General features: G+C 43.4%; 2 protein-coding genes across 6 annotated transcripts in view; one reads left to right on the forward strand and one right to left on the reverse strand.

Annotated features, from left to right (window-relative positions):
- The window catches only part of crb1 (crumbs cell polarity complex component 1), a 226,567-nt gene that overhangs the window by 68,062 nt on the left and 142,863 nt on the right, over positions 1–15,642 (reverse strand). The window lies entirely within an intron of this gene.
- Positions 1–15,642, forward strand: part of dennd1b (DENN/MADD domain containing 1B) — a 142,209-nt gene that overhangs the window by 17,200 nt on the left and 109,367 nt on the right. For all 5 annotated transcript variants that reach the window (XM_052073906.1, XM_052073908.1, XM_052073909.1 and 2 more), the window contains exon 3: positions 9,689–9,732. In XM_052073906.1, coding sequence (XP_051929866.1) covers positions 9,689–9,732 — 44 coding nt within the window. The remainder of the gene's footprint in view (positions 1–9,688; positions 9,733–15,642) is intronic.

Genomic DNA, 15,642 nt, shown 5'->3' on the forward strand with positions numbered 1-15,642 from the left:
AAAAGCGTATTTGACAAGGAATCACTACCTCGTCATTGCTATGTCACCAGAAAACACAGCACAATTTCTCTATTCCAATCGATCATCTATGTTCATAAAACATAACATTTGTCTGAACATTTGCTTTCACGATATGCAATCTTAATTGATCTAATACTCTCTCGAAAACAGACCCATATGGGTCCATTGATTGACTGCAAAGTAGGGGGAAGTGATGAAATCCTCATTCGGGGAATAAGCATGCATTGACTGCAAAGGAAAAAAAAGTGATGAGACTTCATTCTTCAGATCAGTGGCCGGGATTCAGTCATGCGACTCAGCCGAGGGAACACAACTTTTGTTTCAAATATGGAGGAGTCTCCCGTGTCAGTGTGTACCGGTAATTTAATCGCAGGATGTAAGATCACGTCCCGAGCCTAGAACCGCTTTGGTTTGGGGTCTGACAAGACTGACGTTGGTCAAAACAACATTTTAAGATGTGCTGAAAAGCGGTCGCCTGGAAGAGCAATTTGTTGACATTTCTCTCCCACCACAAACTACGCATGATCACGAGACTTCACAAGCAGGACTACCGCGAAAGAAAATATACGTCAAGTTTAGCAGAACCCTCATGAAACCCTCGCCAAGCTGAGCAAACAAGAACTGTCCCTTTGACAAAGAAACTCAATGTTTGGGAGACATCACTTACGCCGCAATCATTGACATTTACTTGATGCGAGCGGCTAAATGTTTGCTGGATGTTTGAAATTCATCCTTTTTTTTACACGCTCGTACTCCGCATCCTGGTCACATTTGAGATCACGTCTCGTATGTGAAGGAACATTTCGGAAATTATCAATAGATCTCGGCTGCTTTTGTTATCACTTCAAAGTAGATGCAACAACGACGCAAAGAGCTGTATTTTCTTACTGTCTGTGTTAAGGGTTGTCCATAAATGATGTATTTTATGTTGACCTATGATATGATCAATTATCGGATTTATTTTTGTTCCATTCTGATTGCCGTCGTAATTGGCAGTAGTACACCACTGCTCACAGATCAAAATTTGATTGCTTGTCTGTCATTCGGGAGAGATTTAAGCGGCATAAATATTCATAAAAATCAATGAAAATACGCCATATAGCCTTGACATAATCATATTTTCTTTCTTTGTTAAACACTGCAAAATATCATTCAATGTTTTGATGTATAAAGCAGTTTTAGTTGAAGGCAAGCTTCTGTTCAGAAATGCTTTCTATATACAATAGGTGGATTCATTTGAAAATTTATTTATTGAGCAATCGATTAGTTGTTGCATCTCTACTAGTCATTCACGAAGATCAGAGAAGATGCTCTGAACAAACCGAATTATTGACTGACTACCAGCCAACAGCGCCTCTTCTGGATGTTGTCGAGTTCTGCGCGTCATTCCAACTCAGTTGCTTCAAAAACGAGTCATGAAATGCTTTAAGGTGTCCAGTCATATTCAATGAATGAGTTGATTAATTAATCCCATCTCTACTTTTGATCGTGTGCCACAAACAAGATTTTCCTGGATAATTCCAGCCGGGCACTTAACGCCTTAGGTCTCTAAATTGTTCAAATATGATTTTCAGTACTTTACTTTTCTCAGCCGTTCTTCATTGTGCCGGTTCTGATGTCATCAGCGACTGCCTAGTGTCGTCCAATTTTGCTGAAAGTGTTTTTCTGCTATTGCTTTGGCTGCGTAAGGCTTACCATGGAAAGCTGACTCGTGTAGCTTTAATGTCTTTGATGTTAGCTCTTGAGATAGAGAAACAACTTAGTCCTCGGGCTGTCTTTCTTCTCACCTTTTTTCTACGAGGCTTGCAGATTACGGTCTTGTGTCCATGCAAAATCCGAGCTCTCCCTGTCAGTGTGGAAGATCCACACCCGATCGCTGAACATTACACCTGCAGCGAGGCTGTTTGTTCACTTTATTTTCATAGTCATTACAGGTCCTCACCCTTATTATTACTTGGTTTTTGTTTGACAAAAATATAGACATCTTTTTGTTTTTCATCGTTTCTGGAATTATCATCAAACTGCAGCGATGCCATTCTTGCTTCAACCGTCTGTGCTCCAATGCTTTGGGAGTCAGAATTATATACCGGACGTTGTCAAGCTTGACAGATTTACCGGTAAAAATATTTCGTCGCGTCCTCCTTAGCTCGCCAAACAAACGCTAAGTGCGTCGTGTTGGGGGATGCGGTCATGCAGAGCCTCCGTTTGACGTAATGTTGGACCAGTATGGAATCTGACTGGAAATATCAGCGCTGATATGTGGTGATACACCGAGGCTGTCACAAAGGTTGCGTCCATATGCTATGCCACTCATTCGTGAAGCTGTGAAATTGGGTTGCATCCCAACTAGCCTGGAGACAGTATCGTTTTCACTTCTCTCTTTCCATCTCTGTCTGAGCGTCGCTCCACATCACCCCCTCCATCCCTCCCTCCCTCCTTCCCCCCTTTTCTCAGCTCGTCCCACTGAAGCATTTTTCTCACATCGCTGGGAAAATGAAACAACTAATGTGGCATGATTAGGGTCACATCATCTCAATGCAGCTCTGTCTTTAGTCTTCTTCCAGTGAGGCTCGGGCTGAGGCGGTTGTTTATCTTTTCAGATGTACATGAAGAAGTGGATTAGAAAATCCCCCTGGCCATGATCTTGTGCATGTGAAGCTTGCCAGTTGTTGATTTTTTTTCTTCTTTTCTTTTTCCGCCTATGAAAAGCGCACACAACCCTTAGAAGTTGTTTTTTCACCCCTTTGTTAGTTGGAGTTATAAATTGTTTAAAAAAAAACAACCGTTACATCTATTTTTAGGAGTGGATAGGATCTGTTTGGAAATAATATTGTTAATGTTCTGCATTCACTGGGGCAGTTTGATTCCAGTGATGAGTTTGAAACGTTGTTATAGTTCATTTTAAGTCAAATTGAATGAGGGTAGTTTCCAATGACCTTGAGCCTTGCAAAACCTCGTTCCGTTCCCTATCCTCATTTGTAATTTACCCAGTGTGACAAATCAGTTTTTCATAAACTTAAGGACCATATCATCTTTACTAGACCCTCTGCTGACTAAATCAGCATGAAATGTAATGCCATTTGCCGCGTACAGGGCTGGTTGATTGGCAAAAGCCCCCCAAAAATGTTGTAAATATCCGAGTGGGCTTTCTTTCGGCTGGCCTTTAGAAAGATGCCACTTAATCTGCTTACTCCTTTAACTGCAAGCGGAGGAGTTGGGCCTCCTCCCAGCCAGAATGAGTCTACTGATCCAGAAGTAAAGCGATGACCACCACAGTTATTCCTTCCTTTAGGTTGCACGCCCCCTATTCCCCCCCCCCCCCCCCCCCCCCCCGATCTTCTTCAGCCCCCCTCTGAGGGAAGAAAGCTGCTCTTTCTGACAATGGACATTTTTTGCCATATGTTGGCTTGACATCTTCATCAGGTTCACAGCAGGGTACCTTAGTTAACTTTCACTCCACTGCCTGATGGGATTTTCTCCCTCTGTTTCCCCAATCGGCCCGGGCTCAAAGTCTAGACAGCCGCTAGTGCAGGGTCCCTCCAGTCCGAAGTCCACAATGGCAGTATTATGGATGCTTACTAGCGGCAGCTTCCTCCTGTTACAGCGTTCTGGCTGCTGCTATAACAATGCTTTTGTACGGGGGGCATACGAATGAGGCCTAATCCACTACCTACTGTGAAATAAGTCTCTCTCACAGATGAGAGAGCAAGCAAGAAAACCGGAGTGAATGAAATCACCGCCAAGGAGGTTAGAGTGCAGCAGTTTAACCCCTGGCCAAGCAAAAGGGAGGAGAGTAGGCAAATGGAGTGGAGGAAAGGAGGAACAAGGAGAGGCAGGCGCTACATCCCTTCATCTGTGGAGCACGGATGGAGGAGAGAGGCTGCCGATGGCTTTCACACTCTCTCTTCTCACAGTCAGAGGAGCTGGTGTTCACCATATGGGATTTGGCCTCCCTTAACAAACAGGCCCCCTATTCACGCACAACACATATTCAGTCGTTTGTGGAGTGAGGTGAAAAAAGTGTTGTTTTTTTTCTTAATGCCTCCAGAGCAATGGATGGCCATAAGGGCTCCAAGTTTGTCTTTGATTTCCACAGTATAGAGAATTATAAACTCGAGGCTTTCATCTTTGTGTATTCATGTTAGATTTGGGGTTAGGTCTTTTTCTTATTTTCGACGGAAACCTAGATTCAGGCCATTGAGCAGATGAGATGATCCTGCGGACACGCTGTGGGTGCGTTTGACATGAATCGTTTTTTTCCCCAGCACGCCCCGGACATTTTGATGTAACCTTAAATCAACGTGAGACTTACTTTTAGGTTTTTGACAAAAAGGCTTCAAGTTAAATGCTTCACATGCAGCCCTAGTGGGCAGTGTGAGCTCTCTGACACATGGCATCTCGTGCCAACTTTTTCTTCCAGCCAGCAGCATTAGGCATGCCATTCTCTGCCAACAACTCTTTTTTTGCCTTGCTTGGAAATCCCAAGAAGCGAAAATGTATGCCAAGATGGAGATGCCAGCACTTTTCATTTTTAGCCTACTTGGATGTGCCAATACGCATAGAATTAGGAAGACAATTGTCGTAACGGGATTAAGATAAAACAACAACCTATTTTTCACTTCTCCGTGCATCTAGAACATATCAAATATGAGATAATTTCTTCAATTATTATTTTTCTAACGCTCCACCTGAGAGACCAGAAATGATGCAGTGTAACTGTCATCTGACAATGGCCGAGGTCCACCCCTCATATTGTACTCCGTTCCTGACACCCTTCACCTATTAACCATGCTCTTGCCTCGCTCACTTTCCACCTCTGACTTTTAAAGACATGTGTCTCAGGAATAGTCAAAGCATTGATTTGTTTTTTTTTTCACCATCCCCACGACCCCCACCTTCAAGTAAATGTGCCATTGCACAGGGGCTGCTTACACGTTGCCCACATGCTGACTGTTGGAGGTCAGCCATGCTTGGAGGCCCCAGGGATCAATGGACATGCTACTTTACCTCGTAAATAATCAGCCATGAGCTTGCTGTCGCACTGCAAACATCCATGTGGCTGTTTACATGGACACGCGTGCGCATGGCAGGGTCCAATAGTCACGCCTCGCTTGTCGCCGCCACATTTGGCTGCTACTCTATTCTTGCGTGTGGATGCAGGAATCCACTCCTGAATAGGTGATTTCAATTTCATTCACACCCAACAGGTCTGTTTACACCGTTTTCCCCCTTGTCACATGAGCTGCCAGCAATATTGCAGCCAACTGACTTCTTTGAAACAGTTTGCCGCTGCTGTTAACGACAGTAATTGACAATAATCGACAAGCGTTTTTGGGGAATCCTGGCACCCGATTAAAGTGATGGGTACCGAGGCTCAGTACTTAACTCATTCACTCCCAAAGACATTTTTAAACATCTTTTCAGACTTGGTCCAGAATTGGCTGGTACTGAATGAGTTAACAGGCTGCAGGTCTGAATTTTTCAAAATTTCAGAATTGATGTGCTGCGCTCACAATGGCTCTGTTAAATGTCTTGGAGAAATGACTCTAATCAATTTTTGATGGATTTAGGCTATACAGTTATGAATGTTACTTTGCACCTTCTACCTCTCGAACATTGCGTCTAAGAAACGATAAAATTGTGTTTGCATAAGATTCACTTTCAGAATGGGTGCCGATTCATTTTGCCCCACTGTTTGACAGTACGCAATAGGCACTTGGTGACTCCTTGCTGTGCCAATGTTGTGCTGAGTGATCATATTACATGATACATAGTTTGATTTAAAAACGGCTGATGTACCGGATCATTCTATAGTTTTTATAACATTATTTTGACGTGTGGGATCCCTATTCGTGTCACGGTGGAGGCGACTCTGCCGTCCCAGCACCACCTACTCGGGCTTCGAAGTCGCTGTCACCAGCTTGGGAGCAGAGGATACAAAGTCAGCACCTTTCAAGGCTTCGTCGAGTGAGGTTTTAGCCACGTTCACGCAAGCTGACGTTATTTACATTGAGTTACAGTGGGGCTCAGTGTTACACTCTAGGCATGACTAATCGATTTACTCTCAATGTAACTGTAACATTGTTCAAGTTTGCTTATTTTTGGTTTGAGGCATGAACCCTGCAGTGTGATTTTTGTTTCTAAACCAAAAATGTACAGATAAAAATACCATTGAGGCACCGGATCAATGAGCAATATGGTTCACAGCAATAGTATTGATGAATTCTTATCTATACCCATCCCTACGTTATGTTGAAGTCCTATTCTGCCTGTTGTGTTGTCTTTCACGCCACCACACAAACTCTAAACATTACATTGTTTGATCCAAAAAAAAGTCATTTTTATTACATTCGACAATAATGTATCTTTTGTACCTTTGGATTATTTGATCAAGTCTGACCTTTTAAAATTAATAAAATAAAATAATCTAATCTTTTTTTACCCAATATCGATCACCCGAAAATGATGTTCCTGATTTCCTGTCCCGTGATCGGTTTAGGACAACTGTAGTTTCTTGGCTGGAAAAGCAAGAAGTTTCACTCCACCTGTGAGAGACATAACATTGTTTTCAAGTGTTTGTCAGGCTCATTGGCAATGCATCTACAGTAAAACATAACCTTAGTCAACCTGTGACAGTACACAAACGTGTGATTTTAAACCGTAAATTCTACATTTTATTATTGGATTACTTGTAATTTATTCTCTTATTCAAGTGTTCCATATTTATGTGTGCATGATAAAGTATTGCACCTCCTTAATTATAGACGCCCTCTTTTTATTTATTCAGTCAAGAATTCTAAATGTGTGACACCATGAATTGTGGTGCAATCAATTCAGATTTGAGTGTGTGGCTTGTTAGGAGGGGAGGATGAATTAACAGTTCCAGGATCTGTGACGGTGACATTTGTGTCCCCGGGCGGAGCAGCAGGGGTCCTTTTTACCCCTGTAACCTTCAACTTCCAGCCCTAACCCCCTTCAGGCACCCTCTCTACATGCCCAGCAAGAGAGTGAGAGAATAATGTGGGAAGAGCAAGGGATGGTGGGGCTACAACAGAAAGGAAGGTTAGGGAATGGGAAACAACGAGAAGAACCAGAAATCAGGCAGGAATGTGGGATCTGCATGAATGCAAAAAAAAAAAAGAAAGAATTACTTTTTCTGTCAAGTGACATTTACTTCGATCAGTCATATTCATAATTATATGGGACTGCTGTCAAATGTCTAAGGATTATAGTTTGTCGTGTATTTGTGGTTTAAACCGGAGGTCCCCAAACATTTTTGCCCCACGGACCGGTTTCATGTGAGACAATATTTTCAGGAACCCGCCTTTAAGGCCGGATAGATAAAACAATATAATATGATATGACCTGTATGAAAAGTGTGTTTTTCGAAACATAATAATAAACACGAATCATGACACGAGGAACGTCCTATCTGGCCGCAACATTCTGTGGTCGCAATGGTAACATTTAAACGTGCCTTCAAAATAAGATACGCCGCAAATAAAAAGTGCATGAAAAATACGACTCACCATCGGCGCTTATTATGCAGACTAGGCTTTGTGCGTGTGGATTTCCGTAGATAAAGCCGTATTTGAAATAGGGCTTCTGATACAGTCTATTAAATGTAGCCTTCTCTTTCTTGAAAGTAGTAGGCTCCTCTTCTGTATCCTGGGTGGGTCTTTTCCCCTTCCTGAAAAAAATTTTCAAAGACGTTTGTTTTTTTATTCATTTTGCTAGCTCCTGGGTTTCATTTTAACTGTAACCTATCACGTGACCGACATGCGCGCATTCACCTGCGTCAAGCGTGACATACTGTAGACTGATATTACAGAGAATGCGGTAATTTTTTAAAATAAAACATCTTTCAGATTCCGAAATGAATAAAACTGAAGGAATGTAAGTTATTTATTTTTTCTGTGCGGCCCGGCACCATATGACCGGTGCGCGGCCCGGCGGTTGGGGACCCCTGGTCTAAAGTAGGAGGCAATTATCACTTTAACCCTTATGGCAAAATTACATCTTTTTTTTCAAAATACATAATAAATAAAAATGTTGAGTTATTCATTTGAATTCGCCAATCGCCGGCTGGATCGATCCCTCTCCCCCACAATTGACGGCATCCACGACATTTTCAATGGCGTTTCAGCCATACTCTCCTCTTATCCAGTAAATCAGAATCAAGTAGTCAGAACTGTGGCACCACTGCGTTCTCTTTTTTCTTTTCTGCTGCTCTTTTCAAGATGGGTTGCATGAAATCATCCTATAGGATAATATAAGAAATAATGGATTCTGCTCTGTCTGTCATCCATTTTTTTTCCCATCGCGTTGCCCCTCTGTCATGCTCTCTTTCATTTTATAACCTTGTTCATCAAGCTAATATTTCCTACGACAATGTTTACTCTCTTCTGTGGATTTTGTAAAATAGTAAAAACACGTAGACAACGCTTTTCAGGTTAAGAACTTTTAAATTGGTCAACAAACCTGGTATGAACAAAGTAGGAATATTTTTGTTGCGGCTCACAGGTTGGAGTTTACCATGTGTGAGTATGTTCTTTCTGTTCAAACCTGGGCTGCTTTGTTAATAAACAAACAAACAACAACAACAACAACAACAAGCTAGTACGAAAGTCACATGGTGACCAACTCGCTGTGGAAGTCATGTTGAGCATGTTGACACCCCTGTGCTTCAGTTTGGCACACCTTTGGGCTTCAGTTTCCATACAGAATTGACTACATAGCGTGTGACGGAAAAGTGGTTAGGACTGCACGACTGTCCGTGTTTTATGTTATGTGTTGTGTTTATTATTTTACGTTATGTTAACTGTTTTGTAAAGCGCTTTGTTACAGCTGCCGCTGTTGTGAAAGCGCTATATAAATCAGCATGTATTGTATTGTACACGAGCAAGCGTATAGCATGCAGATGATATGAGGACCGGAGGCTGTTGAAAATGGCTTTACTTCATTTCAGATATTCATTTTTTTCCTCATATGTGCCAATGCTGTTTTGCTGGACTATTACATTTTAAGTGTGGATGTCTTCAAAACACTTTATGAATCGGATTAGTACTGGCTAATTCATACTTGATTGTTGATCGGTTAATGTATTTTGTATTAATGAAATATCAGAGTTTCTGTAGCTCATTAAAAAGAATGTAAAATGACACACAAATAGCCAATTCTGTCTGATCAGTGGCCAGACATCCCCTCACTTTTGCAGCTAGTAGCTCACGATGATTGGAATTGACCAACATCTAATTAATCCGCAAATGCTTATCTTTGAATTTTTCCCAAAAACAATACGGACAAAAACACTAGTGATGATTCAACAATCTTCCAGCTAATAAGAAGTGTTCCATCTTAGCATTAATTAATTTAAGTAAAGTAGGCTTGTGATAGTTTCTTTTTTTAAAATGTTATTCTATCTATCCTGAGAATCTATATTTGCATATTTGCAGCTCATACAGCCTCAACACATTCTATCTTTCCCGATGTTCTGCCGCTGTGTGTGTGTGTGTGTGTGTGTGTGTGTGTGTGAGCGTGCGTCACAGACGCCGCAGCCACCCCTTGCCCCCACCCGATCTCATTAATATGTATATATTCTGAGACAGCTAGCGAAGACGGTGCGTTTCTCACCCGCTGATTAATGCTGTCTGTCAATTACCTCTAGATCCAACCGTGCTGTGGAGCTTCCCCCAGGACTACATCGACCAGGTTGGAACACACTCCGCTTTTTCATTCTCTCTCTCTCTCTCTCTCTCTCTCTCTCTCTCTCTCTCTCTCTCTCTCTCTCTCTCTCTCTCTCTCTCTCTCTCTCTCTCTCTCTCTCTCTCTCTCTCACGCTCTAACTCACACACTCTCTTGCCCTCATCCTCTCTCCCTCAATTTCCCTCATTCTCTCTCTCTCCCCATCCCATCTCTTTCTCATCCTGCTTTCCCGTAGACCCCCAGATCACTACCATCCTCTTCCTCCTCATCATCACTGCTTTTGCTTTCTCTCCTCATCTCACTCTCTCTTTCCTACTCTCTCTGTCTCATTGCATGTCTGTTGGTGGTAATGAAAAGCAGTGAGCGGCTCTTCAACAACCGAGGAATCACTAATTATCGTGCAACCGTGACAGGAATGCACACTTACGTTTTCAGCTTCTCGCATTCGTTTTGCTATGCCTGATACATTTTTCATGACTACAGCTTTATTAGGTTAATTCTAGGGTCCGACCAATTAATCGACTGGCCGATTATGGGTCTTAAAACATCATTCTAAATAATCGGCCACTTGGCCAATGTGGGCCAATTGTATTTCATTTTATGTAATCTAACCTTTGGTGGCAGATGTAACAAGTAACACTGGCCTCATTTTTTAAAAAATTATACTTAACTAGCTGGTTCGCTGCCCTCCGGGCGGCTCATCAGCTAGTTCCTGCGGAAGGCTGGTAAGGTGGTGGTTCGCCGCCCTCCGGGCGGCTCATCAACTAGTTCCTGCGGAAGGCTGGTAAGGTGGGCCTTCGGCCCACAAAAGTATTGTTGCTTGGTACTATCACCTTGTTTCCCTATTTATATAAGAAGTAGTACTGCACAACATAAAAAAAACTGATACTGATAATTTCATGTTTTTTATGACCAATACAATGTGTGTGTATGTGTGTGTATGTATGTATATATATATATATACACACACACACACACACACACACACACACACACACAAGGGCGGCCCGGTAGTCCAGTGGTTAGCAAGTCGGCTTCACAGTGCAGAGGTACCGGGTTCGGTTCCAGCTCCGGCCTCCCTGTGTGGAGTTTGCATGTTCTCCCCGGGCTGGCGTGGGTTTTCTCCGGGTGCTCCGGTTTCCTCCCACATTCCAAAAACATGCGTGGCAGGCTGATTGAACACTCTAAATTGTCCGTAGGTGCGAGTGTGAGTGCGAATGGTTGTTTGTTTCTGTGTGCCCTGCGATTGGCTGGCAACCGATTCAGGGTGTCCCCCGCCTACTGCCCGAAGACTGCTGGGATAGGCTCCAGCACCCCCCCGCGACCCTAGTGAGGATCAAGCGGCTCGGAAGATGAATGAATGAATGAATATATACACACACACACACACACACTCCCTGATCTGGTTGCCAGCCAATCGCAGGGGACACATAGACGAACAACCATCCGTGCTCGCACTCACACTTAGAGACAATTTAGAGCTGGAGTGCGCAACCTTTTTTAAGCAAAGATCTACTCTTCAATCAACCAACCCCCCACAATCGACCCGATACACGCACATTGCACACGCATGCCATAGATGAATGAAACTGAAAAATAAATTAGACACAAGAATTGAGTGGGTTCGTTAAAAGGAAATCACTGTCTACCTTTGTCGAGACCTTACGCGAAGGCATGGGGTGCACTTTTGCAGCATGTTGTCAGTGGAAGCACGCAGGCCACACACTCCTGTGGGTCACTGCACGCATTCGCCGACGTTCCAAAAGGCAGAAACATTGAGTCATAAGGCCTGCATTGAATGAGCTGATCTTGACACTCCAAATTCTACTGCAGCCCTAATAGCCGAACAAATATGCAAAGCAAGAATGCAGCACATAGGAAGAGCACAATTTCCTCAATTTACGGGTTTGCGCTTTGCCCTCGTCATTTCTTTCCAAAGGGCCCCCGGATCGTCACACGTATACTTCACTGATAAAAAGTACAGTGTCAATACAAAAAAAAAAAAAGTCCGCTTTTCCTCCGGACCAAACGAGAGGACCAAAGCACTTTTCTGGTGTGACTACACTCTTAGTCAAACTGCAAAACAACTATTTTACTCCATAACGGAGACAACCCATGACACGCTTTTGTAACATTGCCGCTTATTTTTATTCAAACTTTTTTGTTTTACAGAACTTTAAGCAGAATTTTTTATTCTTCAGCACCATTCCAAATGAAATTTGAAGTGCAACTTTGTGCAAAAGTTTGAATGCAAGTTTGAAGCACAAAGCCTGTTCCTCAGTGACAGCAAAAATTGGGCTGTGATATGTTCCCTGACTTAAAGGCTTGCTCATCTTGACTTGGCTCCTAATGGAATGTCACTCAAAGGTAGAATGAAGCATTTTCATGATCATGAGTCAAAAAAAATTGGATGAACAATTTCATAAGACTTGTCCAGGTGGTCTGGTATACCGATTGGGCATGCTGGGTTAAACCACCATATTGCCAATAGAAAAGCAGTTGAAACCAAGAAAGACTGAAAGCAACTCGGTGTGCCAGTTTGAGTCTTGACATGTGTCCAGACCTCATCCTCTTTTTCAACATGTCTCTTTTACTTTGCTGCCACCCACCACAACCTTGCTTTTCTTTCATTCTGTTGTTGACCGGATCGTTTGTGTGGATAAGATGGCCCTTAAGATGGCTAGTTAGCGTGCTGTGTACAGAGGGATTGGCCCTTTCCCCTGTATACATAAAAGCCGTATTCACTGGCCTCATTACCAGGATTAAGGCTCTTTTCCTCCTTTGTGGGGCTAGAGGCTGGAGTTCTCTGTAGCCAGACTTTGTCTCTTTTTGTGGCCTGTGCTGGGCAGCATATGGCAGCAGCAGCCAACAGTCTCTGCAGAGGGACTCAGAGCTCAGAGCAAGGCCTCCTTTTGTTTCGGCCGTTATTGTTGCTCAGCGCAATGACATTTGTAGGCCGTAGGATCGGGGTGGAGGGGTTAGTCTACCCCAAGGGAGAGGCAAGAGATGGAGAAAGAGATGGAGAGCGATGCAAGGGAGGGGCCGAGGCAAAGACATGCAGACAGACAGGAGTGTGGATTATGGAAATATGGATTGATTTCCCCCCCCCCTGCTCTGTAGTAGAATAGAAAGCTCAAAGGAGAACAGACTGCAGGCTGGCTGGCACTCTGGGGTGTGCTGGGGAAACCTGACGTGAGAGGCACTTGCTCCCTCTTTCTCTTGCTCGCTATCCTTTTTCTTTTCCCCTCCCGCTCTCCTATTCCTCCCTGAGCTCGTAAGTCTCTTGATGTCTTGGTCATCTGCGGATGCTACTTGGTTATTGAGAGAGGAATGGGGATGTGAAAAGGAAAAGGGAGGAAATGTATCTTTCAAATATATTTGAATCGGATTCGCAAGAGTTTCTTTTTCCCTTTTTCCCCCCAAATGAAGCAGATGAAGCAGACAGATGGAAATTCAACCATTGACTCTCAGATGTTATCCCAACGTTGGAGGGGGGGGGGGGCTCCATACTGAAGATGCACTTGCAGTATAAGAAGTGCACATTCAGGAAAGTTAATTGCGGGTTTCCACAGTGTGGTGTGACGTCTCAAAGTCCCATTTATCAGTTCAGAAAAGAGAATGGTATTGCTTAAAAGTTATTTGAAGAGCTGAGCTGTGGTTGAGAAATATGGCTTTAAAATTTAACACTTTCTCCCCCCCCGCCGCAGTCGTCTGATTTGCAGAGTTTAATAATTTTCCCCCCTTTACACTTATAGAAAAAGTACTTGACAATGACGTTATTCAAAGCAAGTTTTGCTTTTTGTTTTCCCACTTATTTGATTTGCTTCATCTGTCCTAATACCCCCACAATTTGAAACACCTTATATGAATGGATGTGTATGTATGAATGTGTGTACGCGTGTACAGTGCCGCGAAAAAGTATCCTCCCGTGATTTCTTTGCACTTCATAAAACCAATTTTAATATCACACAGAGACTACCCAAGGAATACAAAATGCAGTTTCTTAATGTGGGCGGCCCGGTAGTCCAGTGGTTAGCACGTCGGCTTCACAGTGCAGAGGTACCGGGTTCGAATCCAGCTCCGGCCTCCCTGTGTGGAGTTTGCATGTTCTCCCCGGGCCTGCGTGGGTTTTCTCCGGGTACTCCGGTTTCCTCCCACGTTCCAAAAATATGCATGGCAGGCTGATTGAACACTCTAAATTGTCCCTAGGTGTGAGTGTGAGCGCGGATGGTTGTTCGTCTCTGTGTGCCCTGTGATTGGCTGGCAACCGATTCAGGGTGTCCCCCGGAGACAGCTGGGATAGGCTCCAGCACCCCCCGCGACCCTAGTGAGGATCAAGCGGTACGGAAGATGAATGAATGAATGAATGAGTTTCTTAATGTACAAAAAATCCAAACCCGTCTCTCCTTATGTGAAAAAATAATGGCCCCCTGAACCTCATAATGGGTTGTGCCACCCTTGGCAAGAATAACTGAAATCAAGCAATAATTGGTGATCAGTCTTTCGCATTGCTGTGGAGGAATTTTGGCCCACTCTTCTTTACAGAATTGCTTCAGCTCTGCCACATTTGGATGTTTTTTTTAGCATGAACTGTCCGTTCAAGGTAACACAGGAGGAAAGTCCCTCGATTAACGACAGCAATAGCAGGGCGTTACACCATCTGATTTAATATGAAATAGGTCACCTTGATGCAATAATATTTCACAGGGAGTTTGTGCGGACTCATTCTGGTTGACAGTCAAGGCAGGGTTGAAAACAGGGGAAAAAGATGACGCTTCAGGATATACGTCACCTCTGTAAGACCAATGGATTTTCACAAGGACAAAGCGGACAGACTTTCACCCCATCTTCAAAAAAAGCTGGCGGGGGGCAGACAAGCAGCGATGTTTTGTCAAGCTTTCATGACATGCAGAAAAATCAAGGCTCTATTTCTAATTTCACATTATTTCAGTTTTTCCAATGCCATAACAGTTAAGTAAATTGAGATGTAATATGAAATGGACAAGAGAATTTAAAACCTCTTTGTCAGTCATAATCAGAACAGTGTATCTGCATGTATTTGTGTACTTGTAGGCGTACGATGTCAATTTGTCACAGGTTTTCATCTTTCTCCTTCACTGCACCCTGACAGCAGTGTCAAATAAGGTCTCATATGATCTATGTATGCCTTTGAGAATATGTGTGTGTTTCTGTGTCTAGTTTGATAAGGTTTTTATTCTTCTTTCTAACCCTTATCACCCCCAGATCCCTGGGGTGTTCCAGGGTCTTGACTAATGGACAGTCTTGCCCCACTAAGTTGGCCTTTGGCTCCGGCACTGAGCTGGATGCCTAACTAGGACCCTTCGTTGCTCATGGGTCCTGATAGCGCTGACCTCTGGGCTTGCTTCTTGGGAACCATGGTAGAGATCATAGAAAGGCGGAAGATGTTTTTACCATACAGTGGACGGTCCTTTTCGTATCATTTGCAGTATCCAATGACTGAAAAGTGCAGTCAGGAGCAGTTGAGCTACTTACGTGAATAGTTGTGATTACAGCTCCAGATGAAGCCATTGAAGCTGACTCGCAGACTTCTGATGCCAAGAAGAACTGATAAAAAAAAGATTTGGTTTCACATTATTCTTGCTCTCTTTGTCAAAAAGTCACAATTTTACAAAACATGGCCATGATTTGCAGTTAATTGGAAAGTTACTCTGCGGAATGATATTCAACTTAGACTTGGTAGAGAATGGAGTTTGGGCTATGGAGCTGTGGGGCATGTGTGTGTCTGACGCCATGTGTGTGCAGACCCACATCAGAGTTGATACAGTCCAGCTAAGCCCAGTGGGAGGTAATAGCTTAAAGAAGGAAATTCTCCCCGGCCGCTTGGTACGTGTTTACGCACGCACACACAGAAGCGTGCGCTCACTCACATGCACG

This window comes from Hippocampus zosterae, chromosome 8, assembly GCF_025434085.1.
Source record: "Hippocampus zosterae strain Florida chromosome 8, ASM2543408v3, whole genome shotgun sequence".
In the NCBI taxonomy this organism is placed as follows: domain Eukaryota; kingdom Metazoa; phylum Chordata; class Actinopteri; order Syngnathiformes; family Syngnathidae; genus Hippocampus; species Hippocampus zosterae.